The sequence below is a fragment of the Alligator mississippiensis genome, chromosome 14 (assembly GCF_030867095.1).
Source record: "Alligator mississippiensis isolate rAllMis1 chromosome 14, rAllMis1, whole genome shotgun sequence".
NCBI lineage: Eukaryota > Metazoa > Chordata > Crocodylia > Alligatoridae > Alligator > Alligator mississippiensis.
In genome coordinates, this window is record NC_081837.1 from 7,116,804 (window position 1) to 7,132,349 (window position 15,546).

General features: G+C 41.4%; 1 protein-coding gene and 1 long non-coding RNA gene across 3 annotated transcripts in view; one reads left to right on the plus strand and one right to left on the minus strand.

Annotated features, from left to right (window-relative positions):
* Positions 1-15,546, minus strand: part of NOS2 (nitric oxide synthase 2) — a 77,666-nt gene that overhangs the window by 11,770 nt on the left and 50,350 nt on the right. Inside the window, exons 4-13 of the mRNA XM_019493421.2 lie at positions 9,536-12,376; positions 7,865-8,047; positions 6,927-6,999; positions 6,090-6,212; positions 5,852-6,000; positions 3,214-3,376; positions 2,674-2,765; positions 2,203-2,344; positions 1,427-1,566; positions 445-619 (exon numbers count right to left, since the gene is read on the minus strand). Of these exons, the coding sequence (XP_019348966.1) occupies positions 445-619; positions 1,427-1,566; positions 2,203-2,344; positions 2,674-2,765; positions 3,214-3,376; positions 5,852-6,000; positions 6,090-6,212; positions 6,927-6,999; positions 7,865-7,974 (1,167 nt within the window). The 5' untranslated portion in view covers positions 7,975-8,047; positions 9,536-12,376. The remainder of the gene's footprint in view (positions 1-444; positions 620-1,426; positions 1,567-2,202; positions 2,345-2,673; positions 2,766-3,213; positions 3,377-5,851; positions 6,001-6,089; positions 6,213-6,926; positions 7,000-7,864; positions 8,048-9,535; positions 12,377-15,546) is intronic.
* Positions 3,524-15,546, plus strand: part of LOC109284588 (uncharacterized) — a 35,731-nt gene continuing 23,708 nt past the window's right edge. The window contains exon 1 of one of the 2 annotated variants that reach the window (XR_009456689.1): positions 3,524-3,860. This is a non-coding gene — a long non-coding RNA (uncharacterized LOC109284588). The remainder of the gene's footprint in view (positions 3,861-15,546) is intronic. The other variant, XR_002092105.2, reaches the window with a different exon arrangement.

Here is a 15,546-nt window from a genome sequence, read left to right on the forward strand (position 1 = left end):
AGCCATGCAATGGTTAAGAAAGCAGTTGGTGTAGGCAATGTCCAAGAGTTACACGAAAGCTTGACTGGGCTCAGTGGAAAAGTGGAGAAAGATTCACTGAGGGAGAATCTTCACTCCCTTGGCTGCAGTTCCAGCATCCGGACCAAGATTTTGGAACAGATGCTGTTAGGACACTGTATAAATAATGACAAAATCTGGCACAGTTTCATGATCTTGGCTGTAGCTCAGGAGAGGTCCCATAAATAATCAGTCACGAGATGCTGTCAGGTTAGAAGTTGCTGGCTGAGGTGTGTGGGGAAGTACAGAACACTCATTTGAACAGAGCATGCTGGCTTCCTGCTCTTGGAAATATTCATTTCTCACAGAGCACGCTCTTCCTGGCTCTCCACACCCCACCACACCCCTACCTTGCATAGAGACTCATGCCGTCCCCTTGAAGATTACCTTAAGGATGTTGTACCGTTGCACATCGCAGAAATCTCGCACGCCTATCTCGGTGCCCATGTACCAGCCGTTGAAAGGGCAGCCAGTGAATTCCAGGCCTCCCACTTCGAGCAACATGTTGGCCACAGCAGGCATCGCATACCACTTCAGATCCAGGTCTTTAAACCATTCGTACCTTTTAAAGAAACATTTGGACTGTAAGTAAGTAGCTTCCTTGGTGTTCTCTTCTGACTACAACTAGCGGCAATTAGGAAACAGGGACAATGCTATCTGCTGTATGAGACAAAGCTACGGTGAACACACTGCAAAGGCTCAGAATGAACTTTCATTAACTATGCAAAACCTCAGCGTTCTTTGTTGAGGAAATAGTGTCAAATAGTGTCAAACAAATAGTGTCAATGCTATCTGCTGTATGAGACAAAGCTAAAATTACTGCTGTCTACTGCTGTCTACTGGATCATCAGGAAGCTTTGCACTTTCAGTCTCAAAGACTAGACCTCAATGACCTGAGCTTATGACTGGCAAGAGCAGTAAATTGTTGTTTTCAGTGTGGTCAAGCCAGATGGGCTTCAATTCAATGACGTACACTATGATGATCGCTCTGCAGAAAGCACATGCTTAAGTACTGTAGTGAACTGGAGGTGTGTTGATATCAAAACAGCATGCACCTTACACATGCATTACACACATACAAGAGACTGTGTGCTTTAAAAAAGCAACATGCTTTTGTACATGGCTGAGGGAAAGATGAGAAAAAAAAGTTTCTTGTAAAAAAGCTATTACTCTGCATTCATTTAAATACAATTTAGTTGCTGTACCACACATTTTATCTCTCGAGTTAATTTAACATAATTTCAGCCTGACAAAGAAATAATAAAAAGACTGCTGCAGGGCACAAACTAATAACCTGGCCCAAATAATAGCTGAGCAGGGAAGGCGAGGTGGAGTCACAGATGCAATTATCTCAATTCAGTCTGCTTACTTTGGATGCTCCATTGGCACTTCAAGGATAATTTCTGGAGGCAGTTCAAATATTTCCGGGTCTTGGCCGTTTGCTTGGATAATCAGTGGAACTAAATCAAAGCGACCGTACTTGGGCTTCCACCCAAGATCAATGCACAACTGTAAGGAAAAAAGGTAGGTTTTGTTTTGTTTCTCTGCAGGTTTGACCACAAAAGAATGTTAACCCTTTAAATCCTCTCTGGATAGCTCCCTAATGCTAAGGCCTGTCTTTCCCTTAGGCAAAGCCGTGTTTTTTTCCCTAGGACTCCACTGGGCTCCCTCATATAAAGGTAATACAACAGCTAAATAGCTATACAACCCTGTCAGTAGCCAGGGGCAGCAACGTGCCTCTGAGACAACACTCCTTAACTCTGGAGTAGAGGAGAGAAATTTGTAATAGGATATCAAGAGCAAAAATGATTGCTCCTGACCCCTCCTCCCCCTCCCCCTCCCCTACCCCTCAGCCAACTAAGCTGCACTGATTGGGGCACTGCAGTCAAGCTCCACCTACTCCCACTCCTCCTTCCTACTTCAGGGAGGGGCAGGAGGAAGAAATGAGCACTAAGACCAGCAAGACTTAATGGGAGTTGGATCAGGTTAATGGAGGATTTTTGAGCAACCCATGGTTTTAGGGAGCCACAAAAAGAGAACCAAAAAATCCCAGCATCATTTACATTGGCTAGGTGATAAGGGAAATGACAGAGATGAGCTAGGTGGGATGGATAGGTGTTTTGTAATTTCTGCTTGGGACCTTACCTGTGTCAGCTGCACACAGCCTGGGTCTCCGATGATGGACCCATCTGGCATTTGGTACCCAGCGTATCGGATGAGCTGGCCATTCCATATGCGAAAATCATGTTTCCCATCAGTCCGTTGAGGGAAGACAGTGATGGCCGACCTGCCCAGAAAGAACATTGACTCCCATTACAATGCAGCAGGTCAACCGCATTTTGGTTATTTGGATTAAAACTGTTACTGCTCTGAGTTATTTCATGTTTTGTAAACTAAGCCCAATAACCAAACAATAGCAAAATGCAATCATCTTATTACCCACTTCCTTTCATATTACAGACCCTAAAGAAAGAGGAGGGAAGATGTAACAGGACACAGATAGTGCCAGAAAAATTAAGAATGGAATAAAGGGAAACAAAACTTTTTGAGAAAAGCACCCCAGAAAAGAACACCTTAGATGTCTGGGTTTGCAAGATCAGTGATGGATCAGCATACCTTATATTTCCATTGTTTGTGGAGTATTCAATGTGGCGACAGATATGTTCAAACATTTCCTTGGCTGTTTTACAGTCACGTGCATCAAACACCTATATATTCCAAAAAGAAATATAGGAAAAGAACTGATTTAGCAAAAAAATGTAAGTTTATTATTTTTCTAACACAGTTCAGTCTTTATCATAATCTAAGGTTCAGGCACAATGGATTACACTGGTGTCCGGCAAACAGGATTTTGCCAGGAATGTTTCATCTTAAATGCTGTTATATGGAACAGATAAATAGATCTCTGTGTTCCTGTAGTGTATTGGAGATATATCTGCTTCAGGTGCTTAGCTGGCCTATACAAAATGGTGTGTGATGTCACGAATATTTTTCTGCTTGCAAAATGATTTGATGTAACTCCAAACTGAAAACCTAGGGCAGAGATCCATCTCTCCTGGTCTAAAACAAAGGTCAGGTCTCAGGTGATGCAAATTGACACAGCGCTGCTGAAATAGAGGTCACTGTTCTAATATCTGTAATCAGTCACTAAATCACCTGTAGATTGGACCACTGGATTCTTCCTATGCATCTTGGAGCATTTCTCCAGGCCTGTTTGGTCGCAAAGATAAGTTCATCTTTGGTCAGCTGATAGGTTCCTGTTGTTTCTATCTCTTTATTAACTGCTTCCATTCGGGCCAGATGTTCTTCTACTTTTGGTCTGGAGAGGAAGAAATAATTGTGAAGAGAAACAGTGAGTTTTGCAGTAGGCAGAACTGATTTCATTTGCAGAAGCGGTTTGTTTCAGTTACAATGCTCTGAGTCAAGTAGTGATTCAGCAAGTGTGGGTGCAGAGAGAATTTTAGGTCTGCAGGTGGGCTGACCTCATCGTTCAACATCTGAAAGCGAAATTAATCTACAAAAACAATTGTGATGCTATACAAGAGTTCCTGAGCCTCAGATTCATGAGCCATCCTTGGAATATGAATTCTGGGCTACTTAACCCAGTGATTCTCAACCAGGGTGCCATGACAGCCTTTGAAGGGTGCCGCTGGGATAGAGGAGATAAATGAGACAGTGCAGGCTCCAGAGAGAAGATAAGTCTCGTTTCTGCCCTTCCAGCCACTCCTTCTCCCTGCACTCACTGCAGCGCAGGCTCTTCCCTGCCAGCTGCTCCGTCTCCTTCCCAGCCCCTCATCGAGAAGGTAAGCTCTATAATAAATTAATTCATTTTGGAAGTGGGGTGGTGCTTGATTCACAAAATTCTGGAGTGGTGCCTCGAGTCTAAAAATGCTGAGAACCACTGACTTGACCCAAACTGGAGCAAAATGCAAGGCTAACGAGAAGCTATAATGTTTAATCTTGATGCTCTGCCATCCCCCAATCAGTTGGCTTCCACTTCCAGGCATGTCATGCACTAATCACACTCTTAGACTGCTCTTTTGTCCAGCTTTCCACATTAATTTCTCAATGCAGATTTAGATTATCCAGGTTTCTAGTTTAACTCTCATCAAAGTACTGGAAGGTCTGCAGTAGGGAAAACACATCTACAATGGCAGAAGGGTGAGGGGAAGTGGTCTAATTATTAGACTCTAGTAGTTGATTGCTTTCTCTCTCATTTCTGTTGTTTTACCAGAAATGTATTTCTCCTAAGCAAAGTCAGTAGAAACTCTACACCAAAGAGGAAAGAACAGCCTTCAAAAAATCATTACACTGATAGCAGAAAGAATGAAGACAAAATATTAGGAAATACTTATCATGGCACAGACAGAAGTTGTTCTGCTGGCTGATAAACAGAATGAAAATAGGCTGCACCAGGATGAAAGATCAAGGGCAGCACAAAAGACAGTGCGCTCAAATAGCCAAGGAGTGAGGTCACCTCCAAGCAGATATTACACAGATTTGGGGTATTTAATGCTGCAGAAAATGAAAGCTCCCAGTATCTTAAGGTAGGATTTTTAGAAGAACTCAGCACCTAGAAATGAACCACCTTTATAAAACCAGTAGTTGTACTGAGTCTATCTGAAAATCTGTCATTAAGTGCCATAACACAAACAGCATGGCACTGAGTGGTTCTGAAACCCTGGGCCCCAAGCACTTGAAAGAATGGTCTTGAACTTTGAAAACACAGGCCTTGAACTGCTAGGGCTGGAGCCTCATTGCAGCATCTCTGAAGTGAGCAATTACCCTTCGTTTAGAGCAGTGCAAGTGAAGGGACAGTCTGGCCCACTGGATCCAATTCAGCCATTTGCAGTGGATGTAATTCCCATTAAAATTACACCTGTGCTGCTTTTGTGCATTTGTGTTGCTGGCATGGGAATGTGAATCATCAGTAGAAATACTTTTCACTGCATTGTTAGTTTACAAACATCCAGACTTTGCACGCATGCATGTACACACTGCACTTTACTCACAGGAGTAGTTCCATTAACTACTGGGACTGCTCCTGGGTGTGAAGTAGAGCTCAGGACTTGCAGTACCTGGCTCAAACCCAAGAACAGAATCAAACCGATATTCAATGACTCAATCAGGAAACTCCCTCTATGAGGAAACTGATTTACAAAAATTAGGAGGAACCAACAGTGCAAAGTGTTGCCTGAAAGTGTCTGCCTCTGACCATGATATGAAGCAATTTTAACTTGGTTGGTGAATGCCAGAATCTCCTGATGACCAGAGAGGAAGAAGCACTGATCTGATGTGCTAAAACTGCCTTATGGGCAACCTCACAAGGGAGGAAAGGAAGCTGCTATAAAATGATCAGCATACTCATATCATAAAAGTCAATTTAAAATTCAAGATTATCTGAGCCATCATCAGAACTAATGAGGTAACCTAGTACTTTACCCTGTAAGGTGGTACTCATACTAAGCAACCTTCAGCCCTCATTGACTTTAACACAAGTTGCTTTGTATCTTGCAGGAGCAAACCATTATTCCCTATAAACCACTAAGGCCATACAATACAAAATTTAACAGATTCCAATTCTGTATTCACCAAGAGGGTGGAACTGAGAAGCCAACAGGTGATAGTAGGCACTAACCCACCCACCACTAACAGTTCTTTTCTATTTCTTAAACTGTCTGGTATGCCATGGGGTGGTTTGCCGGTGACTGTAATGAAAAGGATAGAAGGAGACGCTTAGATCTGAAAGACAGACCAGACAATAATAACAAGAATTAAGTGCAAATTGCCTTACTCTTTGAACGAGCCGTAGTACTGATTGACAAATTCTATCGCCTGAGGTAGAAGTTCCTCTGGTGGCACTGGCTTGTCCCTAGGGCCTCTCATAAAACCTTTTGGGGTCATCAGTGCCCCTTGGCAAGCCTTGGTCCTGCAGTTCATAACCTAAAAGGACAGGGAAATGTAAAATACAAATTGTACCAAATGCTTTTCTAAGCCAAGGAAAGTGACCCACTAAAGTTTCATCTTCTTACCTCCTTTGCCTGAAGGTGCAATGTATCTTGAAGGATGCTGCCATTTTCCATGTTTTTTATTTTTACATATCTTGGGCACCTCGGATTTTGGTTTGCTGGCTTGATGCCATTTTGTGGAGGTTTCTGAGCAGGTGGAAAACAAAAATAAAAAGGGTCATTGGCTTTTTTACAAAACATCAGGTATTTCCCTCAATTTATCCCTTGGGGATTTCTGTTGGCCCATTCTGACTGCTCAGAAGCCCATGAGAATTTAAGTGAGAGACCATGGAGCCCCTTATTCACCTCAAAGAGTGCTTACTCATCCAAGTATGAAACTACTTATGTGATGCAATGGTCAGCTACTGTAAACCATTTGGTCTTCAATAAACCAAGGAGCTAGGTTTTTGATACTTTTATTCTAGTGAAGCAGTAGCTTACTAGAATAAAAGCAGTGGCAAGGCATTCTATTAATTTTAAGGGTATTTCTCAAGGTGAGCGTGGTGGTCCAAATGAAGTGATGAACAAAATGGGTTTAGAGATAAGATACATCTCTTGCTTGTTAATAAAGGCTGTGATTTTCAAAGGAGCTCAAAGGACTATGGAAATGGTATGCCAAAAGAATAAGAGCTGGACACCTCTTCCTCTTAGGTCATTAAAAAATCCTCAGCAGAGATCACTTGCATTTAAAATGCATTTCATGCAAGGAGCTCAAATCATACCTCGTGCCTTGCCCTAATGACTAGACAGCTATGTGTCACACAATTAGCACATCAGAAGCTCTGACCAGCAAGCACAACCCCTACAAATCCTTTGGATCCAGTACTGAAGTCAGAAACAGAAGTGTCTCCTCTCACTAACCTCGGCTGCAGTTTTGACATACGGTATCTCATTCTGTTTCTTGCTCAGGTTATCGGCATCTTCTTTCATTAAGCTTTAAAAGGAATAAAAAGAATTTGATTTAATACAACAACCTTTATTTTTAAGCCACTGCAATGAACTTGAAATGTAAGGAGAGAAATGCTTAGCATGACATCTGAAAATAATACCAACCCAGTAAGCCAGCACTTCTCAACCTGGGGGAACAGAAACAGGTAGCAGGGCTGTAGCTGCCTTTCCCATACTGTTAAAAGGGTCGAGGGTCTCAGAGAAACTGGGGATGCAACAGGCTGAGACTCACTGGGATAAGCTAAACCAGAGGAAATATGTCGAGAAGCTACAACTATGGCCTGTTAATAAACTACTGGTACTTACAAAAATTAGACAAAGTCAGGAAAGAATTCTGTGAACTTTTCAAACAAATTCAGTCTCACAGTTCATTAAGCAAATGGCTTGCTTTCTTTTATGTTTATTGCCTTTGTTTCCTGCATGGGGTCTGACTTCTGAACTCTTTTCTTCCTTTTAATTTGGATGCCAGGTTTGAGAAGATGAAACTTAACTGAAAAGATCTCAGACAGAAGTGCTGGCATGGGGATGACAACGATGAACTTTAGATCCTTTTCATCTTAGGGCCAGAATCTGTCTTGTGCTCTGACTGCTGAGCAGCCCCCCCGCTGGAGTCAGGTTCATGATTCTATGTCTGATGCCTATTACTTTCAGTAATAAAATGGAAGGATTGAGTGTTGGGGTGGGAAGAAGACATCACATTTACATGGAACATAGGGACTAAAATGAATGGCATCCTTTGACATAAGGGATATTTAAGAAGTGCATGGTATGGACTTCTATACAAGCAGTAGTCCAAACCACTTTACACAGTTAAATCAGGAAGGAACAGGTAGAGTAGAGAGAAATCTTACCTGTGATCTTTCATGGCTGCTTTTTCCACATTATTATTTACATCTTTCTCTTCAAAGGACCGGTTCTTACTGGCTTGATTCTTGAATGCAAATTGCCAAGGGCACAGCATTTTGTGTACTTTAAGTTATGCTGCTACTTCTCAACCCTGATACTGTGATTTAGGTGATGAGGAGGAGGCTTCCCTAAGGAAGGAAACAAAATGATGTATTTAGTGATAAAAGAGGCAACACCCTCTCTGGGCAGGATGGGGAAGCTCAACGGACTTAACAGACTTACTAGAGTTAACATCCTCTGATTAAAAATGAGAAAGCACATGCTACCTGTACCCCAGACACACTTAAATGTCTTTCAGATGTGTTCAGGGTCAATGAAATACAAAGCATAGTTCATCAGTGTCACAAAAATACATTCCTGTTTTCAATTTAGCATATCTGGTTTTTCAGAACTTTTAAGTGTAAAAAAATACACTCCTCTGTTTATTTAAATCTCTAATTTTGTAGGAGACTGATCTAAAATGTGAAAGCCTGGGTCATTCACACAGTAAAGATTCCCCTCACAGAGAAATTCTTCTCCAGGGAACTAAAGCCATTTTGCAGCACCTGAGAACTTGATGTTTACAGGTTTCAGCTTCTGTTTGAAAACTGCAGGCGCAGAAGCAACTTGTGTGCTCTACACTGTGTATACAACAGAACAGAACATATCCCTAACCCAGGTAGCACTATCAGTCAGAAGTTAATCTGGTGCCCTATTAATTATCACAAATTGTCTTATCATTCTTTTGGACTCCAGATTTTCTGCTAACTTCTGGTCCCAAAGCAAAGTTTTCTTCCATGGGAAAAAAGAGATGCTTGATGGGTAACACTGAAACTAGTTTGTTATTTAAAACTTCTTTGGAAAACCAACCAAAGACCGACTTGTAGTCAAGAAGTCTGAAGATCAGGAAAGACAGGACATTTGCTTTTCATTTTTTCTAACATATGTTGATTATTTGTATTGCTGTTGCACCTAGAAGCCCCCATTGTAAGAACAACCTGTACCCAAAATGTATTCATTGAAATGAATGCAACTACATCTAAAGAAATTGCTATTTAGTATAAAGATGTTAAAAGCCCTTAATAAAAGTAAAAGAGGCGAAAAGTGATTATGTATAATAATAGTTACTACACTAGAAACATATCTAGCACATTACAATACAATAGAAAAAAAATGAAGACACCCCTTCATTCTTTAAAATCTGGTCTTATAAATAAATCTAAATGTAAAAGAATGATCTTTTCTAATGTTGTAAACTGCTGTGAAGCACTCTCAGAATTGTATATAGCAACCCCAGATTTTCAAATATGAGACCTATGAGCAGCAATTGGTACTGAAAAGCTTTGGAACTGTAATCATGGTGAAGCATGCTGAGTTGGTGAAGTGCATAATTTTTTCATCTTTATTTTCTGTGTGTTGATGATAAAAATAAGAAACCCCTTGTTTCTCTAGGTCCTTGAAAGCAATTCAGGAACATTCATTATATTGTTTTTACTTAAAGGAAACTTTAAGGACTATAGCAAAGAAGCTAAAGTTTGTGAGGCAGAGAGACAGTTTGGAAAAGCAAAAAATTAGGAAGTGGAATAAAACTGTTAACTGCTTGGCTGGCTGCTCAGTCAAACACAGAGTTGCCTTACCTTGCTTTCACGAGAAGTTTTTCCAAGTCTGTAGCCTTCTCTGCCAAAGTTTCTTGCCTGTAACCTCAGTGGTACTGTGTCCCTGTTGGATCGTGAATGCCTTTTATACTCTGCTGGCATTAGGTATGCAAAACAGAGGGTTGATCGTACACATGGGTAACTCAGGACAGGGAAATCCCTGAACCTGAAAAGGAGTGTGGCTGACGACTAAAATATTACTTAATCCTGCATGACTGCAGCACAGTTAGACAGCAGTTCCTGATGTTTCATCATAGAAAAAACGTATACAGATACACTCTAGACTATCATGATTGCTCTGCCTAAGATTTCAGTACATGCTTTGGTAATCAGGAAATTATACCATATCAGAAGTGGCTGCAGTGTTATTTTTAGTTTCTTCCTTAAGTCAAACGTTTTACAGGAAAAGCCTTTATAGACTTAGGGTTCCCAAAGAATCTTTAAACCAGGGATACAGAGTTTTCTATAAGATACTGTGGGATAAGCTTACAATGCTAGAGAAAGGAAATCATTCTCTATAGCTTTTAGCAATAATTCCTATAGAAACTTTTTAATTTTTATAGGAACTTATTGGTTTAGGCACTAATCGAGCAAAGCATTTGAGGTACATGCGTAAGTTTAAATATAGCATTAATTCCAAGATGGTATGCTTAAAATGAAATGTGTACTTCAGGTTTTTGCTGAATTAGGGTCTTATCTCCTGCTGAATTTCAACAGAATTTTTCCATAGCAGTGTTTTTTAAATTTGTTTTCCTCTACCCATTGTCCTTCTTTTAGCTTAAATTGCCTCTAGTTTCTCAAGTGTTACTCGATTACTCTGAAAAGTTTGAGTGTTACCCATGGTCCATTGAATGAAACAGTAGATTAAGAGACTTGACCATACTCGATTGTGATATGACACTGGCTTACTGGGAAACATGGGGAAAGTAATTTCTCATCACTCTGCATCTATAATACATCGCTAATGATGCTTTAGTATCACGATGAAGCATGGTTGTACACGAAATGGAAAATGACTTGCATGTACAAAGTGCACTTCCTGATTTAGCTGTGGTTTCTCCATCAAATGTAACCAGAATTGAATCTAAAATGTTGAGTATGCAGGAATGCGTTTAATATGATTACCTATCAGGGCTGTCCAACTGGTGGCCTGTGGACCTCCAAAGAGTTAAGCTGAGGTCCACAGATTCCCAGTCCAGACATCACTTTCCCCACCACTCCAGTTGCTGTTGCCAGAGCCTTTGGTCTCTCCCTTCCCACTTCAGCTTCCACATTTTGCCTCATCCCCCCTCACCTCACTTGGGCAAGGTGGGAGAAGGCAGAGCAGCCAAGGGAGTTTCCTGCTGTGGGAGATGAAGGACCCAGGGACTCTGCAGTGCAAATGATGGAGGGCATGCAGTGTGATGGGGGCCACACAGTGCAGTTGGGGGGTGGCAGGAGCACTTGCACAGTGGAAAGGAGGCACCTACAGCAAAGTGTGTGGCAGGTGCCTGCCTGACAGAGAGTGTCCATGTGGCAACATGCCATGGCATGCAGCCCACCTGGCATACAGCCTGGGGGGCATGTTGCCCACACAATGAGAAGTTGGACAGCCCTGACCTATCTATTTGAGAGAACTGTGTTTACACTTATTGAATTGGCTGTTCAAGAACATCAGGGAAGAGGTGCTTGGGAGCTGGCCCTCCTTCACACAATGCCTGTCTTCCCAAAGGAATAGAGGAACCCACCATTTCTCCTTTGATATGCTCTTGTTTAAAATGTTTCTACCAGTCAGGAAGTGGCAGCAAGGAGTGACAGTGCTATGTGATATGGGTAACCAATTTCCACATCCAAACGATGAGTCATCCATGGTAGGAACTGGTTCATAAAAAATATCCAATTACTGGTGGGTGCACATTTCTCACAAGATAACTACTGTCTCCAATCTTTCCTCAAAGGGAATTTAGAAGGCATCTTTCATAGATGAACCTACAGACTTTACTTTATAAATCTACTGGATACAAAAAATCATGGACTAAATATAGACATTGGATTTATGGCACATTATAACCTGCCTGCCTTCCAGTGACCCCAAGTAACATCTCTATAACTTCCCAGCTGCATTTTATTGCCTATCAACATTCCCCTCTTCTATTGTTTCCTCCTCCCCTTCCCACTCTCTCTCCAATCTTTCCTCAAAGGGAATTCACAAAGCATCTTTCACGGATGAACCCATGCTGACTGGCACGTGCTTGCCTGGACCATTTCTCAAACTTTTACAAATAAATTAGAACAACTAAAGCTGCAGGATGAATGGTAGGATGCCCATCAGAACCCTTTTGTCTGGGGCTGAGCAATTTTGCACCATTCTACCTTGGTTCTTCTTCATATAAGCAGGATTATAACTGGTTACATTTGAAAGTAAAACTTGCATGCATCATGGGGCTGTGTCTGAGAATTTAGGAAAGTTTTGGGTGTTGAAATTACTGACTCAAGTCCCTAATGGATTTTGCTATTTCCTCATGGCTTAAAATGCCATCTGCCATGCAGCAGATTTTCCTCCCTGCAGGGCAAATTCTGTGGCATAAAATTAATTTCCTCTCAAATATGACTCCAAGACATGGGGAATTTTAAGGGTCTTGGGTTGCAAAGCAGAATGCAGCATTCCTAAAGAATTAAGATCTTACCCAGCATTTTCTGAGCAGCGAGTAGCTACCTTTACCCACTCTTCTTGTTTTCCCGTGCCTGGAGAGTGCCGAAATCTGTTTTATCCCTGGAGTAACTCTTGCTTTATATCAAAGTGCTGCTAGGCTGGCTGGATTCCAGCAAGTCTGATGATGGATGCTGCAAGAAGCACATTGGCAAACAGGCAGAAAAGAAATTACAAAAGGGGGAATTGGCTGTGTGGGGATTGGAAGTGAGAGGTCAGATTTGGATTGATGAGAAGGGGAGCATCTCTCCCATACTCTGACTGTAAACGTGAACTGTTGATATTGTTTGACGATCTGGGTGAAGGGCTTGCCCTTAAACGTTTTGTTAACAATTCTTAAGTCAGTCCAGATTTCTCTAATGGGACCCCATTCGTTACCCAGTAACACCATGGCAAAATGCCCATTGAGTTTGGAACGTGGAACTTGAGCAGGTGCTTAATCCACAGACGGGTCCATTAAGAGTACCAAGTATCCTGAATTCCTGTGCAATACACAGGCCAATCTGCTCTGAAACAGACTCCCTGTGAAAAGTCACACATTCATTGTGTGAACCCAGATCTCATCCCTTTCCTGGGCTTGGGTTCACTATAAAGGATTGTAAAATAACATTGCTCATCATAAACCTTCTAGAGCAAGACTACTTCTATAGTTTCTCTCTCAAGGCTGTTAATCCCACACACTAGATCCTCTATAACTCCTGCCTCTCTAATGGTTGGAAGGGACTTAGCTATGACGCTTAGCTGCTTGTGTCTGAAAGCATGCTATATAAGCGGGGGGAGAGAGGTTGTTAACACAGAATAAACAGTATGTCAGCAGGGAAGATCAGTGAGGATACTCTTGCTCTTGAGTCTAAGGGAAACCCTTTACAAAACTCTCTCAGGAGTGAGCCCCTTCCCTTTTGAGTTTGTTTCATTCAGTACCTTTCAGAGCGTATTGCAGTTTTTAGTTAAATTTGGTTTGTCCCTGGCTTACCCAGCAAGATTTTACCCTACTTCATTCAAAACAACATTAAATTATTTGTACGATTATCACATTCTGTATCAGTGCCATTGCAAACAATTGGTAAATAAGTAAAAAACGCTAAAATAACCCAGTTGTGCAACTTTTTTTCTCCCAGGGCTGGTGACTTTGTCTTAAGTGAAATGTAGAATTTCAGCCCAGAGGCAAAGCTGCTGGTCACGAGAATTCATTTAGCAGCAATTTCACAACAGCAAATCAAACATTTTTAGTTTTACAAGACAATGTTTTCCAGCGTGTTGAGTGAATTGGAGTGCCTCAGTTTCTTGGGCTACCTTAAAGGTACCTGATTTTCAGAAAGTGATGAACACCTGCCCTCTAAGCATTAGGTGTCTTTAAAATATCTCAGATTGAGGTACTTAAAAACTCTAGTCACTTTGGAAGACTCAGCCATAATTTATGTGCTCATCCTGTGGCTACCCGTGTTGTATATGCCCTTCACATGTACAGAATGAGTGTTTTCTTCTTTACACATTTCAGTTTCACAAATGCAGCTCCTGGCTATAACAGAATTTGGATCTTATTGTACCAGTGTCCTAACTGGCTGTACCCAAAGGAGTAGTGCTGGTAGTAAATTTATTTGTACTAGGAGTGTCTCCACGTTCGTTAATGAGCGGTAGTTACAGCGCATTTAGTTTAGTACTTGCTTAATGAAGTACTAATTAAATGTGCAGTAACTATAGTTACTGTGCAGTAGCACCAGCACATGGTTTTTTAGTGATGCTTACTGCACAGTAGCCTAATACTACTGTGCAGTAGTGTATTAGCACATTTTTTGTCTGGCATGTGTTATTAGGTTACTGCGCATTAAACATCTTCTGTCGACGAGCCAGTGGTAGTGTCTAGAAGCCCCAGTCAATGACCAAAGCTGCACACTGTCCTTGGCAATGTACAAACACAGGGCAAAAAGGTGGTCCCTGCCCAAAGAGCTTTCATACTAAGGATATGTTGAATATCTAATCACTCCTATGACTGCTGTGTAGTGTAGCCATATCAAGCTAGCCTCATCAGTGACCACACTGTAGATGAACATTAATATAAGACAAAGGAAGGACACAAACAGAGATGTGGGCTCAAGGAAACTAGAATACTGCTCAGAATGAAAGCCAGTAGCAACACTGCTGCCTAACAAGCTAATGTGTTGTCACTTTGTGGTGCCCTAAGGAAGAATATAATCATTCAAGGGGAAGTAGTATCATAAAAAACCATATGAGTCAATGATTTGGACTTTTGCATTTTTCAGAACTGCTCATTACATCTTTGGGGAATTGACCACTTGGTGGCACAAATGTCATAGCTTCCTCTTTTAACAACACCCATCTATTTCCTATTTCTTTTGGGGAACATCTTTGTTCAGCTACCTGTACTTGACAGGCATTTTCATCATGTTTTTAAGTGTTTTGTTCAATAACTGAAGAGAAGACATAACATCGTCCATTTGGAAATTAACTGCCACATTATCAGACTTAAACTCTTTGGAACAGGTACCATGTCAATGCTCTGTGTATGCACAGTGCCCAGCACTGCAGGACTTGGAGCCATCAACAGTGTCCCTATACTCCACAGTAAGTTAAGAAGTTAGTAATAACAGTGGTGTGATGTTTCATACAACATTTGGGTGCCACATCATATTGGGACAATGCCTAGAAACCCTAGCCCTCTAAGGCTACTATTTATCTCCATCTGACAAAGTTAATGGAAGTATTGGAACTTTTCTTGGAAAAGAAGTAATTTTTGCTCCTCAGTTCTCCCACCAGACATTTAGAATGGTTCTAGAAGAGCAAACACAATTTTAGATAAGAACACACTGTGGTATCCAAGAACCTCTACAATGAGTGCTTTTCTGTATCTAGGGTGTTGGTTGTAGCCATGTTTGTCTAAGGACATAGGCAGATAAAGTAATTTGAGTAAATGAAGTCTCTTTTATTAAACAAACTGAATAGTTGGAAAAATTGTTCTTTGCAAGCTTTTGGTCACACTCACCCTCCTTCAGGCATAGGGAGAGTCTGCTGGTCTTCTCTCTAGGGTCCAAATAGAAGCTTAAGCCAGCATGCAAAATGCAGGTCTTTGAAAATGCAAATGCAAGGCAGGGAACATCAGAGGGGATAGGAGTTAATAGGTATGAGACAGGTCAGTGGGAGGAAGAGGAGGAGGAAACAACAGAAGAGGGGAATGCCCTCAGGCAATAAAATAAAGCAGGGAAGGTATAGAGATGTTACTTGGGGTTATCAGATGGCAGGCAGGTTATAATGCGCCGTAAATCCATGTCTATATTTAGTCCATGGT